Source organism: Leptodactylus fuscus, chromosome 2, assembly GCF_031893055.1.
Source record: "Leptodactylus fuscus isolate aLepFus1 chromosome 2, aLepFus1.hap2, whole genome shotgun sequence".
In the NCBI taxonomy this organism is placed as follows: domain Eukaryota; kingdom Metazoa; phylum Chordata; class Amphibia; order Anura; family Leptodactylidae; genus Leptodactylus; species Leptodactylus fuscus.
Window position 1 is genome coordinate 277728289 of NC_134266.1, and position 21750 is coordinate 277750038.

The 21750-nt window shown below is 46.4% G+C and overlaps 1 protein-coding gene across 1 annotated transcript in view; it reads left to right on the forward strand.

The window, feature by feature from the left end:
* STARD10 (StAR related lipid transfer domain containing 10) overlaps positions 1 to 17303 on the forward strand; it is a 29748-nt gene extending 12445 nt beyond the window's left edge. Inside the window, exons 2-6 of the mRNA XM_075266327.1 lie at positions 8988 to 9135; positions 9423 to 9526; positions 12431 to 12548; positions 12674 to 12726; positions 16632 to 17303. Of these exons, the coding sequence (XP_075122428.1) occupies positions 8988 to 9135; positions 9423 to 9526; positions 12431 to 12548; positions 12674 to 12726; positions 16632 to 16859 (651 nt within the window). The 3' untranslated portion in view covers positions 16860 to 17303. The remainder of the gene's footprint in view (positions 1 to 8987; positions 9136 to 9422; positions 9527 to 12430; positions 12549 to 12673; positions 12727 to 16631) is intronic.
* Positions 17304 to 21750: the final 4447 nt, after the last annotated feature.

Below are 21750 nucleotides of genomic sequence, written 5' to 3' on the forward strand. Positions count from 1 at the left end.
CAGTATCGCACGGGAGAGGATTAGATACACGGCTCAGTATACAGTATCGCACGGGAGAGGATTAGATACACGGCTCAGTATACAGTATCGCACGGGAGAGGATTAGATACACGGCTCAGTATACAGTATCGCACGGGAGAGGATTAGATACACGGCTCAGTATACAGTATCGCACGGGAGAGGATTAGATACACGGCTCAGTATACAGTATCGCACGGGAGAGGATTAGATACACGGCTCAGTATACAGTATCGCACGGGAGAGGATTAGATACACGGCTCAGTATACAGTATCGCACGGGAGAGGATTAGATACACGGCTCAGTATACAGTATCGCACGGGAGAGGATTAGATACACGGCTCAGTATACAGTATCGCACGGGAGAGGATTAGATACACGGCTCAGTATACAGTATCGCACGGGAGAGGATTAGATACACGGCTCAGTATACAGTATCGCACGGGAGAGGATTAGATACACGGCTCAGTATACAGTATCGCACGGGAGAGGATTAGATACACGGCTCAGTATACAGTATCGCACGGGAGAGGATTAGATACACGGCTCAGTATACAGTATCGCACGGGAGAGGATTAGATACACGGCTCAGTATACAGTATCGCACGGGAGAGGATTAGATACACGGCTCAGTATACAGTATCGCACGGGATAGGATTAGATACACGGCTCAGTATACAGTATCGCACGGGATAGGATTAGATACACGGCTCAGTATACAGTATCGCACGGGATAGGATTAGATACACGGCTCAGTATACAGTATCGCACGGGATAGGATTAGATACACGGCTCAGTATACAGTATCGCACGGGATAGGATTAGATACACGGCTCAGTATACAGTATCGCACGGGATAGGATTAGATACACGGCTCAGTATACAGTATCGCACGGGATAGGATTAGATACACGGCTCAGTATACAGTATCGCACGGGATAGGATTAGATACACGGCTCAGTATACAGTATCGCACGGGATAGGATTAGATACACGGCTCAGTATACAGTATCGCACGGGATAGGATTAGATACACGGCTCAGTATACAGTATCGCACGGGATAGGATAAGATACACGGCTCAGTATACAGTATCGCACGGGATAGGATTAGATACACGGCTCAGTATACAGTATCGCACGGGATAGGATTAGATACACGGCTCAGTATACAGTATCGCACGGGATAGGATTAGATACACGGCTCAGTATACAGTATCGCACGGGATAGGATTAGATACACGGCTCAGTATACAGTATCGCACGGGATAGGATTAGATACACGGCTCAGTATACAGTATCGCACGGGATAGGATTAGATACACTGCTCAGTATACAGTATCGCACGGGATAGGATTAGATACACGGCTCAGTATACAGTATCGCACGGGATAGGATTAGATACACGGCTCAGTATACAGTATCGCACGGGATAGGATTAGATACACGGCTCAGTATACAGTATCGCACGGGATAGGATTAGATACACGGCTCAGTATACAGTATCGCACGGGATAGGATTAGATACACGGCTCAGTATACAGTATCGCACGGGATAGGATTAGATACACGGCTCAGTATACAGTATCGCACGGGATAGGATTAGATACACGGCTCAGTATACAGTATCGCACGGGATAGGATTAGATACACTGCTCAGTATACAGTATCGCACGGGATAGGATTAGATACACGGCTCAGTATACAGTATCGCACGGGATAGGATTAGATACACGGCTCAGTATACAGTATCGCACGGGATAGGATTAGATACACGGCTCAGTATACAGTATCGCACGGGATAGGATTAGATACACGGCTCAGTATACAGTATCGCACGGGATAGGATTAGATACACGGCTCAGTATACAGTATCGCACGGGATAGGATTAGATACACTGCTCAGTATACAGTATCGCACGGGATAGGATTAGATACACTGCTCAGTATACAGTATCGCACGGGATAGGATTAGATACACAGCTCAGTATACAGTATCACACAGGAGAGGATTAGATACATTGTAGCTGGGAAGCTTCCTGTGCATTCTGTTCTCATTAGGATTCTCGCTGATGTCTGGCTTGTATCGATCGCGTCTCCCTCGGGTGGAGCGCAGGATATCGCAGACTTGCGGTTCGGATCTCTCCTTGTATCACATTGTCCAGCTCGACAGTAATTTGCTTTACTGGATCTTTTATGTATAAAGTAACATTTTGAGGTTGTCACAGCTCCGCCCCTTTCATATACTGGTCAAGTCCTATATATTTAGGATAGAAGATCACCGCACTATACATGCCCTACATAAAAGTAATCCGTCCTGTGTCTATGTCTATCTAGAAGCTCCTGTAATGGGGCCTCTACCTGCCTTTTAGAAGAGCGGTATATATTATGTGGCAAAAGCATCTTTATGGCCCTCTCAGGTCCCAGGGCCTGATATCAACGTCTACCTCTGCACCCCTGTCACTACACCCCTGTCCTCCAGTATACGCCCTACTCTGTGCACATTGTGTATGTATATGCTAAGTGATCCAGTGAAGAGGTCTGACATTTACCTATAGAATATGGCGCCTCCTGGTGTTCAGTGTATAGCAATGTGCATGTCCATGAGTTCTGGTGGGTGCACATGCTCAGTCACTCCCCTCACGGCCAGGTGTTTGCTAATGATCCTCTGTTCACTGCAGGCCCCCTATATATGGCCTTCTGTCTGGCTTAAAGGGGACTTCATATACAGCTGCCTGAGGAGGAAGTAGATTGACTTGGGACTATATATGGCTGCCATAGGGGGAAGGAGACTGATTGAGGAATATAAATATATACAGCTGCCAGAGGAGGAAGCAGGTTGACTTGGGACTATATATACAGCTACCATAGAGGGATGGAGACTGACTGACAATTTCCAGCAGCCTGAATCTCAGTTTGTACAGGGTCACAGAGTTGGATAAACATATATTTTGGGATGACGACAGTTCAATGCAGTTTACCCCCTTAATGCTGTGTGCCACACACTATTATATCCCACTGACATTCAGCGCTGTAGTCGTATGGCACAGAGCTGTAGACATTGGAGCTGTGCCTGCTACATCACTTCCAGGTTCCAGCTGTATTATATCCTCCATCTCCAAAAGATCGAGCCCTTAATACGGTAGTGATCACTGCATCAGGTTGGATAGATCGTGGCGAACCAATAACCTCTTATGTGCCTTGCCCTAAAAAAATAGGCTGCTAGCAGTACATAGTAGAGGACAGCAAGCAATCCCAGGTTCAAGTCCCCTTGTGGGTCAGTATGAAAAATAAATGAAAAAGTTTAAAAAAAAGAAAGAAAAAATGAAATAAAAAAAGTTAAAGAAAACCCTTTCCCATATAAAAAATAATGTAAAAAAACCCCTCCAAAACCTCGCCGTGTGCTAAAAGTCTGAAGGATACAAACTTGTGCCAACTAAAAGTACAAGGTGTCACGCAAAGAATAAGCCCTCACATGGCAACAGAAAAGTAGGAAGGTAAAAAAAAACGTTGCAGAGTCAGAAGATCCAAGTGCCCTGTGACCTTAAGGGGTTAATGTCCCACCTTCACCATGATCTATAGATTGCCAAAACCTAAAACAGCCCAAGCTGCAGTTGTGTCCAATCCTACAGAAGTCTTCCCAGTGCGCCATCAGCCTGGTCTTCCCTTTGCTCGGAGCGGGCTGCATTACCCTGCTTAGGATTCCAGAGCTGCGTGCGGGAGATATTTATGGTAGAAAATGTGATTTCAAGAGAAATAAAAATGGCCCCTGGCATCCACCGTCTGAAGACATCACAAGGAGACGTTGTCACAGCAACACTGCTGAGAAAAGTGATTTATCATTAGTGATGGTGGCAGCTATAAGAGTGCCGAGCAATATGCCACAAGGGGAGCGGCCGCCATTGTGCAGGGCAATAGATAAGCAAAGCTCAGTACACAGGAAATTGTGTGTGACCAGGGATGGAAGAGATGTGGTACTGTGCACTGCCCATATATACAGGAGAAGAGAAGTAGTACTGTGCAATGTTCATATACAGTCCTATGAAAAAGTTTGGGCACCCCTATTAATCTTAATCATTTTTTGTTCTAAATATTTTGGTGTTTGCAACAGCCATTTCAGTTTGATATATCTAATAACTGATGGACACAGTAATATTTCAGGATTGAAATGAGGTTTATTGTACTAACAGAAAATGTGCAATATGCATTAAACCAAAATTTGACCGGTGCAAAAGTATGGGCACCCTTATCATTTTATTGATTTGAATTCCCCTAACTACTTTTTACTGACTTACTGAAGCACAAAATTGGTTTTGTAACCTCAGTGAGCTTTGAACTTCATAGCCAGATGTATCCAATCATAAGAAAAGGTATTTAAGGTGGCCAATTGCAAGTTGATCTCCTATTTGAATCTCCTCTGAAGAGTGGCATCATGGGCTACTCAAAACAACTCTCAAATGATCTGAAAACAAAGATTGTTCAACATAGGTGTTCAGGGGAAGGATACAAAAAGTTGTCTCAGAGATTTAACCTGTCAGTTTCCACTGTGAGGAACATAGTAAGGAAATGGAAGACCACAGGGACAGTTCTTGTTAAGCCCAGAAGTGGCAGGCCAAGAAAAATATCAGAAAGGCAGAGAAGAAGAATGGTGAGAACAGTCAAGGACAATCCACAGACCACCTCCAAAGAGCTGCAGCATCATCTTGCTGCAGATGGTGTCACTGTGCATCGGTCAACTATACAGCGCACTTTGCTGTATGGGAGAGTGATGAGAAAGAAGCCATTTCTGCACGTACGCCACAAATAGAGTTGCCTGAAGTATGAAAAAGCACATTTGGACAAGGCAGCTTCATTTTGGAAACAAAAATTGAGTTGTTTGGTTATAAAAAAAAGGCGTTATGCATGGCGTCCAAAAAGAAACAGCATTCCAAGAAAAACACATGCTACCCACTGTAAAATTTGGTGGAGGTTCCATCATGCTTTGGGGCTGTGTGGCCAATGCCGGCACCGGGAATCTTGTTAAAGTTGAGGGTCGCATGGATTCCACTCAGTATCAGCAGATTCTTGAGAATAATGTTCAAGAATCAGTGACGAAGTTGAAGTTACGCCGGGGATGGATATTTCAGCAAGACAATGATCCAAAACACTGCTCCAAATCCTCAGGCATTCATGCAGAGGAACAATTACAATGTTCTGGAATGGCCATCCCAGTCCCCAGACCTGAATATCATTGAACATCTGTGGGATGATTTGAAGCGGGCTGTCCATGCTCGGCGACCATCTAACTTAACTGAACTTGAATTGTTTGTCCAAAATACCTTTATCCAGGATCCAGGAACTGATTAAAAGCTACAGGAAGCGACTAGAGGCTGTTATCTTTGCAAAAGGAGGATCTACTAAATATTAATGTCACTTTTCTGTTGAGGTGCCCATACTTTTGCACCGGTCAAATTTTGGTTTAATGCATATTGCGCATTTTCTGTTAGTACAATAAACCTCATTTCAATCCTGAAATATTACTGTGTCCATCAGTTATTAGATATATCAAACTGAAATGGCTGCTGCAAACACCAAAATATTTAGAACTAAAAATGATTAAGATTAATAGGGGTGCCCAAACTTTTTCATAGGACTGTATATACATAAGAGAAGTGGTACTGTGCACTGTCCATATACTGTATATGCAAGATAAGAGAAGTGGAGCTGTGCACTGTCCTTATATACAGGACATGAGGAGTGGTACTATGCACTGTCCATATATATACAGGACAAGAGAAGTGGTACTGTGCACTGTTCATATGTACAGAATAAGTGCAGGTACTGAGAATTGGCAAGAGAAATGGTACTGCACAGTTTCATCAGTATGTACCAGGAGTACTGGGAAGAGTCAGGCACATTCCGGTACCTAACTACCTAGTGATGATCAGATACTGGGGCTACTGAAGGCTTGGCTTATTAATCTGAGAATGTAACCTTGCTTCTTCCAGCAGTGGGAAGGGTCACTGTCTTTGGGCAATCTCAGGCTAATACCAGCCTGTGGTCTCAGTAGCAGATCAGAACTAGGTTGCCAAGTACTGGATCATACCCAGCTTCTCCTGGTATCCCTGTGGTGGTGCGTGCCAGGATAATAGGGGGCTTAGTGTATTTGTATCTGCTGATGACTATGAGTAAGCCATCCTAACATGGGGACTCCTTGCTATCAGTAGGATGATACAAGGACTAGCACCAGTAAATAGACCTAGTGTGGGGTTATTTCCCTGTGCTAGGATGGATTACTGGTCAGTCTCCTACATTTGAATGACTGTGAGTAGTCCCTGACCACATACAGTAGTAAAGCAGACAATCTGACCAAGTGTTTTATTACTATATGTAGGCTCTAGGTGGGGGCTGGGAGAGCTGGCCTCATGACACAAGATCACAGCTATGATCAGTAACTCTGGCATATCTGTGTACAGGATAAGAGCAGATACTGTTTCTATACACTCCAGGGTGACCACCTGGCCCTATAGGTTAGAAGGGGGGGCACCTGGCCTGTACAGTGAGTGCTCTGGTTAACATCACTGTCAGGCAGGTCAGCTAGCAGACGTGTGATCTCCTCCGATAACCTATATACTCAGTACAGACCTCTGCCTGGATATGGGGGGGGGGGGGGGGCTCTGCAGTAAACATAAGACCTTGACTGCTTTCTCCTCGATTTACTAGTGTTACCCTATTACCAGCACCCGGGCACCTGCTCTGGTCTATCCCCTTAGGAAATAGATACAAAGTAATACACTTACTATATTGCACCAGACACCAGTTCTTCGCTGTGTACACCAGAACCAGCATATCACCCCAGCCCTGCAGATAGGTTACTGTCACCAGACCCAGCATATCACCCCAGCCCTGCAGATAGATAGGTTACTGTCACCAGAACCAGCATATCACCCCAGCTCTGCAGATAGATAGGTTACTGTCACCAGAACCAGCATATCACCCCAGCTCTGCAGATAGATAGGTTACTGTCACCAGACCCAGCATATCACCCCAGCCCTGCAGATAGATAGGTTACTGTCACCAGACCCAGCATATCACCCCAGCCCTGCAGATAGGTTACTGTCACCAGAGCCAGCATATCACCCCAGCTCTGCAGATAGATAGGTTACTGTCACCAGAACCAGCATATCACCCCAGCTCTGCAGATAGATAGGTTACTGTCACCAGAACCAGCATATCACCCCAGCCCTGCAGATAGATAGGTTACTGTCACCAGAACCAGCATATCACCCCAGTCCTGCAGATAGATAGGTTACTGTCACCAGAACCAGCATATCACCCCAGCCCTGCAGATAGATAGGTTACTGTCACCAGTACCAGCATATCACCCCAGCTCTGCAGATAGATAGGTTACTGTCACCAGAACCAGCATATCACCCTAGCCCTGCAGATAGATAGGTTACTGTCACCAGAGCCAGCATATCACCCCAGCCCTGCAGATAGATAGGTTACTGTCACCAGACCCAGCATATCACCCCAGCCCTGCAGATAGATAGGTTACTGTCACCAGAACCAGCATATCACCCCAGCCCTGCAGATAGATAGGTTACTGTCACCAGAGCCAGCATATCACCCCAGCCCTGCAGATAGATAGGTTACTGTCACCAGACCCAGCATATCACCCCAGCCCTGCAGATAGGTTACTGTCACCAGACCCAGCATATCACCCCAGCTCTGCAGATAGATAGGTTACTGTCACCAGAACCAGCATATCACCCCAGCCCTGCAGATAGATAGGTTACTGTCACCAGAACCAGCATATCACCCCAGCCCTGCAGATAGATAGGTTACTGTCACCAGACCCAGCATATCACCCCAGCCCTGCAGATAGATAGGTTACTGTCACCAGAACCAGCATATCACCCCAGCCCTGCAGATAGATAGGTTACTGTCACCAGAGCCAGCATATCACCCCAGCCCTGCAGATAGATAGGTTACTGTCACCAGACCCAGCATATCACCCCAGCCCTGCAGATAGGTTACTGTCACCAGACCCAGCATATCACCCCAGCTCTGCAGATAGATAGGTTACTGTCACCAGAACCAGCATATCACCCCAGCCCTGCAGATAGATAGGTTACTGTCACCAGAACCAGCATATCACCCCAGCCCTGCAGATAGATAGGTTACTGTCACCAGACCCAGCATATCACCCCAGCCCTGCAGATAGGTTACTGTCACCAGACCCAGCATATCACCCCAGCTCTGCAGATAGATAGGTTACTGTCACCAGAACCAGCATATCACCCCAGCCCTGCAGATAGATAGGTTACTGTCACCAGAACCAGCATATCACCCCAGCCCTGCAGATAGATAGGTTACTGTCACCAGAACCAGCATATCCCCCAGCCCTGCAGATAAGCTAGGGTTACTTGAATCATACTGTATTTTTCCTTCTGAATTGGTGCCTGCATTACTGAAGTCTCACCACTTAACACAAATACATTAGTCATACAATCTAGTGTGTCCTATAATATAGAATGGCAGGAGAAATCCACACAGTAATCCATACGTGTCCTTATCTGGCTTTCCAGATACTTGGGAGGTTCAGTTATGGGATTTTCTGGGTAAATTAGATCTAGATCTGCAGATCTCTCCCCAGTGTATGTCATGTAATCTGCAGATTATTGCCCCAGGATCAATGCACTAATCTCTTTAGCTAATCTGTGTAATCCTGTCTTCTGAATACACATAATCTTACTCAGAGTTCCCACAGGACTGAGAGACGTGTAATATACCTATAATGTACCTATAATATAAGAAATGGAACCTGAGCTGCAGCGAGTCACAAGAGTATAATATCCACACACCCCGCTCTGTATACTGTGACTATATATATATACAGTAACCATACTCTTCCTTATCTGATGTCTGCAGTAGTATATAGCTCCTCTGTATACAGTGACTATATATCTGTATATTTGACTTCTCCAGGGCCGGATGGAGTGTAAGGACATCTCCGCTGAGGTCCTCTATGACGTTCTACATGACATTGAATATCGCAAGAAATGGGACAGTAACGTCATCGAGACCTTTGACATTGGAAAACTGACGGTGAATGCAGATGTGGGATATTACGCATGTAAGACTATAATAACATCACTATATACTGTATGTAGATAACAGGTGAATATACCGAGCTCTGCTCCATATAGCACCCCTCCCCCCCTCTCACCACTATCTTCTTCCTTATAATCTGAAGCCCCTCCCTAGAGGAGCAAGGCATGAAGTTCCCTCTTTTTATTTTCTTTTTCATAAAGCTGTTCTGCAGCAGCTGAGTCACATTCTGTCACATATATTATACTGTATACTATGTCAGGAATATTTGCACACAATCCAAGTTTCCAATCCTCCGACATCTCTCCTCAGGGAAGTGTCCGAAACCATTAAAGAACCGTGATGTCATCACCCTGCGCTCCTGGCTGCCAATGGGGAATGATTACATCATCATGAACTACTCCGTAAAACACGCGGTAAGTGCACTGTATACAGAATAATATATCATTAGCCAAGCTGGTATAACCTGGGGATCTCCTGTATATAATTATATATGTGCAGGCGGTATAACCTGGGTATATACTGTATATAATTATATATGTACAGCCGGTATAACCTGGGTATATATTGTATATAATTATATCTGTACAGCCGGTATAACCTGGGTATATACTGTATATAATTATATATGTACAGCCGGTATAACCTGGGGATCTCCTGTATATAATTATATATGTACAGCCGGTATAACCTGGGGATCTCCTGTATATAATTATATATGTGCAGCCGGTATAACCTGGGGATCTCCTGTATATAATTATATATGTGCAGCCGGTATAACCTGGGTATATACTGTATATAATTATATATGTACAGCCGGTATAACCTGGGGATCTCCTGTATATAATTATATATGTACAGCTGGTATAACCTGGGTATATACTGTATATAATATATATATACAGTCGGTATAACCTGGGTATATACTGCATATAATTATATATGTACAGCTGGTATAACCTTGGTGTATATACTGCATATAATTATATATGTACAGCTGGTATAACCTTGGTGTATATACTGCATATAATTATATATGTACAGCCGGTATACCCTGGGTATATACTGTATATAATTATATATGTACAACTGGTATAACCTGGGTATATACTGTATATAATTATATATGTACAACTGGTATAACCTGGGTATATACTGTATATAATTATATATGTACAGCTGGTATAACCTGGGTATATACTGTATATAATTATATATGTACAGCCGGTATAACCTGGGTATATACTGTATATAATTATATATGTACAGCCGGTATAACCTGGGTATATACTGTATATAATACATATGTACAGCTGGTATAACCTGAGTATCTCCTGGTATATTATCCTGTATGTACAGCTGGTATAAGATAAGCCTTGCACGTCACGGTGTGGATTGTCGGCCATCTTTGCTCCTGACTCATCCTGCACCTTCCTCTGTGCACATTTCTGGATACACAGCTGCAGATCTGTTTTTAGAGCGTCTGACGTGTTCTGCGCTCGGCACCATCTGATCTTATTTGCATGTATTGAGATGATTCCGAGTCCTCACTATAAATCTAGGTCACTTTCAATCGCAGCTCAACAAAAAAAAATCCCATGATTGATATGTATAAGCTGTGCAGTGCGGGTGTGTGACCGGGATAGTGGAGGGGTCGGGCAGCAGTCTGTACTGTGGGGGCCTACATTATGTCCTGAGGGTCTGAGCATGTGACAATGTCTACTAGAGCCGTGTCACAGCCTGTGTGTTACTATCAGGACCTGTCTGTAGTTATAGTATGGCGGTGTACGGGCAAATATGGCACTATGTGGGGTCTGTAGTACAGTAGTGTATTGTGCGGCTCTGTGTAATGGAAATATGGTACTATCACTACTGACACTGTATGTGCAATCTATCTTCGCACTGGATGTATTATATGTGCACCCTATGTCTGGGCACTGGATATATTACATGTGCACCCTATGTCTGGGCACTGGGTATATTATATGTACACCCTATGTCTGGGCACTGGATATATTATATATGCACCCTATGTCTGGGCACTGGATATATTACATGTGCACCCTATGTCTGGGCACTGGATATATTATATGTGCACCCTATGTCTGGGCACTGGATATATTATATGTGCACCCTATGTCTGGGCACTGGGTATATTATATGTACACCCTATGTCTGGGCACTGGATATATTACATGTGCACCCTATGTCTGGGCACTGGATATATTATATGTGCACCCTATGTCTGGGCACTGGATATATTATATGTACACCCTATGTCTGGGCACTGGGTATATTATATGTACACCCTATGTCTGGGCACTGGATATATTACATGTGCACCCTATGTCTGGGCACTGGATATATTATATGTGCACCCTATGTCTGGGCACTGGATATATTATATATGCACCCTATGTCTGGGCACTGGATATATTATATGTGCACCCTATGTCTGGGCACTGGATATATTACATGTGCACCCTATGTCTGGGCACTGGATATATTACATGTGCACCCTATGTCTGGGCACTGGATATATTACATGTGCACCCTATGTCTGGGCACTGGATATATTACATGTGCACCCTATGTCTGGGCACTGGATATATTATATATGCACCCTATGTCTGGGCACTGGATATATTATATGTGCACCCTATGTCTGGGCACTGGATGTATTATATGTGCACCCTATGTCTGGGCACTGGATATATTATATATGCACCCTATGTCTGGGCACTGGATATATTATATGTGCACCCTATGTCTGGGCACTGGGTATATTATATGTGCACCCTATGTCTGGGCACTGGATATATTATATCTGCACCTTATTGCATGTGCACTGGAGGGAGTGGCTCGCTGCAGTCTCCAGTCACATATCAGGACCATGGAGAGTGCAGGGTGCTCATACTTTGTCCATGTCGTCCACCTGTGGGGGGGTTACACATTATCATTTTATACTCTTACTGTACTAATCCTAAATTATTTACACTATTGGTTATACTCCAATCACATCCAGAGCTGCAGTCACAAATATGCCACTAGCAATGTACTAAAAGCCATATCTATTAGAAGGTCCTGGCACCTCCATCTATAAAATCCGGAAGAAACAGAAGACCATAAAACAGAGACAAGTAATCTATGAATTATATAAAGCAGGGGCAGCAGTGGGATTACGGATACCTAAGTGCTAATAATATACCTGAAGTGCAGCTTTGGATGTGACTAGAGAAGCAGACATGCCATAACCTCATGGACAGTGAATGATTTCAGGAATTCTTACAACTTCTCCTCTTATGTCTCTGCTGATACAGAAATATCCCCCCAAAAAGGACCTGGTGAGAGCAGTGTCCATACAGACCGGCTACCTCATCCAGGGAGGGGGTCCCAACAGCTGTACCCTGATCTACCTGGCACAGGTGGACCCTAGAGGTGAGTGACATGTAGAGGAAGCTAAGGACTTGTTACTCATAGAAAATATATGTGCGGGGCCCAGGAGCTTCAAGGGCCCCTATATGATGGAAATGCCCTTATCTCTTCTCTCTCCTCTTTTCTAGGATCTTTGCCCAAGTGGGTGGTGAACAAGTCCTCACAGTTTCTGGCACCAAAAGTAAGTGACCTCCGCGGGTTATTGAGTTGCAGTTGTCATGTCTGATGGGAGGGGGAGGGGGAGGGGGAGTGATGGGAGGGGGGAGAGTGTTAAATATTATATATTTACAATATTCTCTAGCAGACATGGGGTTAACACTCTACTGACATCATAGTCTTATATTTTGGGTGCATGGGTGCGGTTAGAGTAGACCATTTTAGAAATCTCCTTACATAGCTACAAGATGGAAGGTAACACCCACTCATGAATATAAATGAGTAAGAAATACACATGTCTGGGTCTGTCTTTGGGAAGACCAGGGGAAGACCAGGAGGTCTGTTTTTGGGAACACCAGGGTGGGTGGTCCAGGCAGATGGACATCCATGGACGTCGTAACCAGCCCAAGTCCACCAACCAGATGACAAGCATGAACCAAGCTGTAACTACAAGATATCCAGATGATTTAACTTCTCTGAAGATGTAAGCTATTGACAATTGACTGATATTTGTGTTATTTGGACATTTTCCCTGTTCCTGTGTTTTCCTTCAAGATATTAATAAACCTCTACACTGATTTATAACAAGCTGACTTCTTCCTATCGTGGACAAGGCCAGGTCCAGATATTTAACAGTGGACACAAGTCTCACCGGCAAATACAAGATATTTAACAGAGAGGGAGCCTTAACATTTGGTCCTTTGGGTTTTCTGTTTATGAGATTGAAAAAAAAATCAAGGGTTGGAGCTGGATGTAGAACGGAATACCAGGAGTGGCATGGTGGAGCTGTATGTAGAGCGGAATACCAGGGGTGGCATGGTGGAGCTGGATGTAGAGCGGAATACCAGGGGTGGCATGGTGGAGCGGGATGGTAGATTGGAATACCAGGGGTGGCATGGTGGAGCTGTATGTAGAGCGGAATACCAGGGGTGGCATGGTGGAGCTGTATGTAGAGCGGAATACCAGGGGTGGCATGGTGGAGCTGGATGTAGAGCGGAATACCAGGGGTGGCATGGTGGAGCGGGATGGTAGATTGGAATACCAGGGGTGGCATGGTGGAGCTGTATGTAGAGCGGAATACCAGGGGTGGCATGGTGGAGCTGGATGGTAGATTGGAATACCAGGGGTGGCATGGTGGAGCTGGATGGTAGATTGGAATACCAGGGGTGGCATGGTGGAGCTGGATGGTAGATTGGAATACCAGGGGTGGCATGGTGGAGCTGGATGGTAGATTGGAATACCAGGGGTGGCATGGTGGAGCTGTATGTAGAGCGGAATACCAGGGGTGGCATGGTGGAGCTGTATGTAGAGCGGAATACCAGGGGTGGCATGGTGGAGCTGGATGTAGAGCGGAATACCAGGGGTGGCATGGTGGAGCTGGATGGTAGATTGGAATACCAGGGGTGGCATGGTGGAGCTGGATGTAGAGCGGAATACCAGGGGTGGCATGGTGGAGCTGGATGGTAGATTGGAATACCAGGGGTGGCATGGTGGAGCTGTATGTAGAGCGGAATACCAGGGGTGGCATGGTGGAGCTGGATGTAGAGCGGAATACCAGGGGTGGCATGGTGGAGCTGGATGGTAGATTGGAATACCAGGGGTGGCATGGTGGAGCTGGATGGTAGATTGGAATACCAGGGGTGGCATGGTGGAGCTGGATGGTAGATTGGAATACCAGGGGTGGCATGGTGGAGCTGTATGTAGAGCGGAATACCAGGGGTGGCATGGTGGAGCGGGATGTAGAGCGGAATACCAGGGGTGGCATGGTGGAGCTGGATGGTAGATTGGAATACCAGGGGTGGCATGGTGGAGCTGGATGGTAGATTGGAATACCAGGGGTGGCATGGTGGAGCTGGATGGTAGATTGGAATACCAGGGGTGGCATGGTGGAGCTGGATGGTAGATTGGAATACCAGGGGTGGCATGGTGGAGCTGGATGGTAGATTGGAATACCAGGGGTGGCATGGTGGAGCTGGATGGTAGATTGGAATACCAGGGGTGGCATGGTGGAGCTGGATGGTAGATTGGAATACCAGGGGTGGCATGGTGGAGCTGGATAGTAGATTGGAATACCAGGGGTGGCATGGTGGAGCTGTATGTAGAGCGGAATACCAGGGGTGGCATGGTGGAGCTGTATGTAGAGCGGAATACCAGGGGTGGCATGGTGGAGCTGTATGTAGAGCGGAATACCAGGGGTGGCATGGTGGAGCTGGATGTAGAGCGGAATACCAGGGGTGGCATGGTGGAGCTGGATGGTAGATTGGAATACCAGGGGTGGCATGGTGGAGCTGGATGGTAGATTGGAATACCAGGGGTGGCATGGTGGAGCTGGATGGTAGATTGGAATACCAGGGGTGGCATGGTGGAGCTGTATGTAGAGCGGAATACCAGGGGTGGCATGGTGGAGCGGGATGTAGAGCGGAATACCAGGGGTGGCATGGTGGAGCGGGATGTAGAGCGGAATACCAGGGGTGGCATGGTGGAGCTGGATGGTAGATTGGAATACCAGGGGTGGCATGGTGGAGCTGGATGGTAGATTGGAATACCAGGGGTGGCATGGTGGAGCTGGATGGTAGATTGGAATACCAGGGGTGGCATGGTGGAGCTGGATGGTAGATTGGAATACCAGGGGTGGCATGGTGGAGCTGGATGGTAGATTGGAATACCAGGGGTGGCATGGTGGAGCTGGATGGTAGATTGGAATACCAGGGGTGGCATGGTGGAGCTGGATGGTAGATTGGAATACCAGGGGTGGCATGGTGGAGCTGGATGGTAGATTGGAATACCAGGGGTGGCATGGTGGAGCTGGATGGTAGATTGGAATACCAGGGGTGGCATGGTGGAGCTGGATGGTAGATTGGAATACCAGGGGTGGCATGGTGGAGCTGGATGGTAGATTGGAATACCAGGGGTGGCATGGTGGAGCTGGATGGTAGATTGGAATACCAGGGGTGGCATGGTGGAGCTGGATGGTAGATTGGAATACCAGGGGTGGCATGGTGGAGCTGTATGTAGAGCGGAATACCAGGGGTGGCATGGTGGAGCTGGATGTAGAGCTTTCAAGTGATATGGTAAGCATGGATATGTTGAGAATGAGTTTTGGATTGTAGGGTTGGGTGGTGGTGGTGGGGGGGTCAATATGTTTATTGGAATGGAAATGGTAGGGTGGAAGAGTGAGGAGAGGCTGCAGGTTGACAGAGCAGGGTTGTATTTTTGACTGGGGTTAGTTGGTTGGTTAGTAGATTTGGGGTAGTAGTATGAAATGGTGGGTGGGTGGTCAGTATAGTAGACCATGTCCTTGTTGTATGGGATGGTTAATACTGAGGTCAGGTCTTATTGTCAGGTGGTTGGTTATAACATTGTGGGGGTAATAGTAGTATGGTGGGTGGTTGGTTGGTATAGTAGACCATGTCCATGTTGTATTGGATGGTTGGTGGGAGTGTTGGGGTCAGGTGGTTGGTTATAACATTGTGGGGGTAATAGTAGTATGGTGGGTGGTTGGTTGGTATAGTAGACCATGTCCATGTTGTATTGGATGGTTGGTAGGAGTGTTGGGGTTGGGTTGTAGGGTCAGGGGTAATAGTAGTATGGTGGGTGGTTGGTTGGTATAGTAGACCATGTCCATGTTGTATTGGATGGTTGGTAGGAGTGTTGGGGTTGGGTTGTAGGGTCAGGGGTAATAGTAGTATGGTGGGTGGTTGGTTGGTATAGTAGACCATGTCCATGTTGTATCGGATGGTTGGTAGGAGTGTTAGGGTTGGGTTGTAGGGTCAGGTGGTTGGTTGGAACATTGTGGGGGTAATAGTAGTATGGTGACTGGTTGGTTGGTATAGTGACCCATGTCCATGTTGTATCAGATGGTTGGTGGGAGTGTTGGGGTCGGGTCATAGGATCAGGTGGTGGGCTTCATTGCTCTTCTCTGCCCCCTAGGCCTTGAAGAAGATGTATAAGGCTTGCTTGAAGTACCCAGACTGGAAGAAGAAGCACAACCCCCAACATAAACCTTGGCTTTACCCCGAACAGAACAACCTGCCGACCATCAGCCTGTCCGAGGTGTCCGTCCAGCACGCCGACTCCCTGGAGAACATAGACGAGAGCTGTGTGGCAGAAACCAAGGATGACCGAGGGGATGTCAGCGATGAGGACAGCGTCAACTGACCCTGCGGACCCTCGACCAGACTTATACCACTATGGGGACCACACAGGTCCCCACTCTCTGGGGGTGGAGTCAGTGGAGAAGGGCCAGGTGGGGGAGGGGGTAGTAGGTTTTAAAAGGGGGAAGAATTGATTTTTATACCTAACCCAAAGGTCACTGGGACGAGCGGAGGATAATAAGGCTTTGGATCTGGTCACATGGCCATCGCTATGACACCTCTACAACAAGTGCGGGTCACCCTGTAACACTGTAACGAGCCCTCAGCAGCGGGCACCGTTCACATTTGTTTTTTGAGAATTAATGTTTCAGTTGTTTCTTATGTGATTGTGTGTGTACAGCCGCGGCGCCAACGCCATGACTGCTCTTCGTGTAGTCTGGAGGATGCAGTGGTCGTGCGACATCGTGGCTGGCATCAGGGGTGGAGGTGGCAGCGCCCTCTGACATATCTGCTCACCATAGAAATATTAAAAATTTATTCTTATTTAATCCTGTGTTGCGTTTTATTTCCCTTTGTTCCTCCTGTGCTCCAGTCACCTCCAAAGCTGCAGAATGCAACGTTTGACCTGCAGGTGGCTGTTCACAAGTCATTACATAGGGCGACTTGGGGGGTCCAGAGCCATCCTATGTCTCGCCCATTAGTGCAGCTCTGGTGCTGTCTGGTTTCCAGTGACGGCAATGCTAAATGCAGCTTTGGATATAACTAGAGAATAGTAAAATAACACCCAGTAACCCAGTTCGGCTGGTCAGAGGTCGCCATACTGAGCCCCAGGGTCTATGCATTGGTCTGCCATACAGCGCAGAGCAACCAATCACAGCGCAGCTTTCATTTTGTATTCTGCTCTTGACAAATGTTAGCTGTGCTCTGACTGGTCAGTCACCTGCAGTATAGCAGCCATGATGTCAGCCCCAGAGACCACAGCGCCCCCGCCAGGTCACAGGCCGCAAAGGGACAACTACAGTGTGCGCACCCTAAAGACTGCTCCTCATACCTCCGCCTCCTTACCTTAGTAATGTTACAAAGTGAAAAACTAAGTGACCCCATGAATCAATGGTAACAGAGACATCCATGAGCGCAGGCATTAACCCTTCCAAATCTCTGATCAAATATGGCGCTCGCTGGTGTCATGTGGTTTCTGCCATTTTTAAGACAATCACCTTTACCTGGAACAAAATCTGGGGGTGGGTTCAGAGGTCTAACTAGCAAAGATTAGGCCCCATAGCAAACTATTGACTTGGGGCCCCGTCCCATGGTATACCGCCCCCAAACAGTATAATACCTCATAGTGACCCTGCACACAGTATTATCCCCCATAGTGGCCCCTGCACACAGTATTATGTCCCATAGTGGCGCCCATACAGTATAATGCCCCATAGTGGCCCCCACACAGTATTATGCCCCATAGTGGCCCCTGCACACAGTATTATCCCCCATAGTGGCCCCTGCACACAGTATTATCCCCCATAGTGGCCCCTGCACACAGTATTATGTCCCATAGTGGCGCCCATACAGTATTATATCCCATAGTGACCCCTGCACACAGTATTATCCCCCATAGTGACCCCTGCACACAGTATTATACCCCATAGTGGCCCCTGTACACAGTATTATTCCCCATAGTGGCCCCTGCACACAGTATTATCCCCCATAGTGGCCCCTGCACACAGTATTATGTCCCATAGTGACCCCTGCACACAGTATTATACCCCATAGTGGCCCCTGTACACAGTATTATGTCCCATAGTGGCCCCCACACAGTACTATGCCCCATAGTGGCCCCTGCACACAGTATTATGTCCCATAGTGGCCCCTGCACACAGTATTATGTCCCATAGTGACCCCTGCACACAGTATTATTCCCCATAGTGGTCCCTGCACACAGTATTATGTCCCATAGTGACCCCTGCACACAGTATTATGTCCCATAGTGGCCCCTGCACACAGTATTATACCCCATAGTGACCCCTGCACACAGTATTATGTCCCATAGTGACCCCTGCACACAGTATTATGTCCCATAGTGGCCCCTGCACACAGTATTATGTCCCATAGTGGCCCCTGCACACAGTATTATCCCCCATAGTGGCCCCTGCACACAGTATTATGTCCCATAGTGGCCCCTGCACACAGTATTATGTCCCATAGTGGCCCCTGCACACAGTATTATCCCCCATAGTGGCCCCTGCACACAGTATTATCCCCCATAGTGGCCCCTGCACACAGTATTATACCCCATAGTGACCCCTGCACACAGTATTATACCCCATAGTGACCCCTGCACACAGTATTATCCCCCATAGTGGCCCCTGCACACAGTATAATGTCCCATAGTGGCCCCTGCACACAGTATTATGTCCCATAGTGGCCCCTGCACACAGTATTATACCCCATAGTGGCCCCTGCACACAGCATTATACCCCATAGTGACCCCTGCACACAGCATTATACCCCATAGTGGCCCCTGCACACAGCAATATCCCCCATAGTGGCCCCTGCACACAGTATTATGTCCCCTAGTGGCCTCTCCTTCAGTATAATGTCCCATTGTAGCCACAATGGTGTTCTTTGCAAACATTGCAAAAATTTCAGATTCAGCAGAACCCAAAATTTTGAGGGTACACCACCCACGACCTATTATTATACTCTGGGGTCTTTTCAGACCCATGAGTATAAAGATCAGAGGTCCAGGGGAGGTGACAAACATAAATAGCAGTGTTACTCACCTCTCCTGCGCTCCGGTGTGACTCTTCAGTTTTCGGTGCTCTACAATGACGTCACAGACGTGGGTTATTCCTGTGTCATTATGGTCAGAAAAGTGAGTAAGGGCGGGTTCACACCTGCGTCCGTGTGCGCTTTATCCAGCCCTGCTGGGTTTCCGGCTTCTGCCCCGAGAAAGTGGACAGGGGATGGAGACCTGACAGCCAGTGTTCAAATCCATTCAAGTGAATGGGTTTGAAAAGTGAGTACCCATGAGCGTTCTGTGCCTCTCCGCAGCGAAACTATTTTTTTTAACCAGACACAAAGTCGGACTGCTTATTGTATAGGAGGCTACATTATACACATATCCCATAGTATCAGCACATCATCGTACAGTATATGGTGGCATGTGACATCACTGCTGGTTATCTATTGGGACAAGTTATCACCTCGCCCCTGATACCTGATCCTGACAAGCTGCCCCTCACGTCCTCTCCTCTTCTCTGCACATTCCCATCTCTGCAGAAATAATTGGTTATTGTGAGATAATGCGCCGCGGCGTGAGACTAAACTAATATCCTGAGACTACGAGGCTCCACCATAAATAACCCGCACAGCTCTGCTACTCCACAATCTCCTGGGGAGAAACAGGAAAAAAATGAGCAAAACTGAAGATCAAATGAGAGCAAAGAAATCAAAGCTGCAACCGGCAACCACTGCTAATGAGACAACGTCCCAGCGCTGCGAATCCTCAGTCACAGGAGAAAAGAAGACACGAGAGACTCTAGAAGTCATCAAAGGAGGCTGGAAAAGACTGATCAAACAATATGCAGGAATGTATTATACATTATATATAACTGTATTATACTCCAGAGCTGCGCTCACTATTCTGCAGGTACAGTCAATGTGTACATACATTACATTACTTATCCTGTATAATACTCCAGAGCTGCGCTCACTATTCTGCTGGTACAGTCACTGTGTACATACATTACATTACTTATCCGGTATTATACTCCAGAGCTGCGCTCACTATTCTGCTGGTGCAGTCACTGTGTACATACATTACTTATCCTGTATTATACTCCAGAGCTGTGCTCTCTATTCTTCTGGTACAGTCACTGTGTACATACATTACATTACTTATCCTGTATTATACTCCAGAGCTGCGCTCACTATTCTGCTGGTGCAGTCACTGTACATACATTACATTACTTATCCTGTATTATACTCCAGAGCCGCGCTCACTATTCTGCTGGTACAGTCACTGTGTACATACATTACATTACTTATCCTGTATTATACTCCAGAGCTGCGCTCACTATTCTGCTGGTGCAGTCACTGTGTACATACATTACATTACTTATCCTGTATTATACTCCAGAGCTGCGCTCACTATTCTGCTGGTACAGTCACTGTGTACATACATTACATTACTTATCCTGTATTATACTCCAGAGCTGCGCTCACTATTCTGCTGGTGCAGTCACTGTGTACATACATTACATTACTTATCCTGTATAATACTCCAGAGCTGCACTCACTATTCTGCTGGTACAGTCACTGTGTACATACATTACATTACTTATCCTGTATTAAACCCCAGAGCTGCGCTCACTATTCTGCTGGTGCAGTCACTGTGTACATACATTACATTACTTATCCTGTATTATACTCCAGAGCTGCACTCACTATTCTGCTGGTGCAGTCACTGTGTACATACATTACATTACTTATCCTGTATTATACTCCAGAGCTGCACTCACTATTCTGCTGGTGCAGTCACTGTGTACATACATTACATTACTTATCCTGTATTATACTTCAGAGCTGCACTCACTATTTTGCTGGTCACTGTGTACATACATTACATTACTTATCCTGTATTATACTCCAGAGCTGTGCTCACTTTTCTGCTGGTGCAGTCACTGTGTACATACATTACATTACTTATCCTGTATTATACTCCAGAGCTGCGCTCACTATTCTGCTGGTGCAGTCACTGTGTACATACATTACATTACTTATCCTGTATTATACTCAAGAGCTGCGCTCACTATTCTACTGGTGCAGTCACTGTGTATATACATTACATTACTTATCCTGTATTATATTCCACAGCTGCGCTCACTATTCTGCAGGTACAGTCACTGTGTACATACATTACATTACTTATCCTGTATTATACTCCAGAGCTG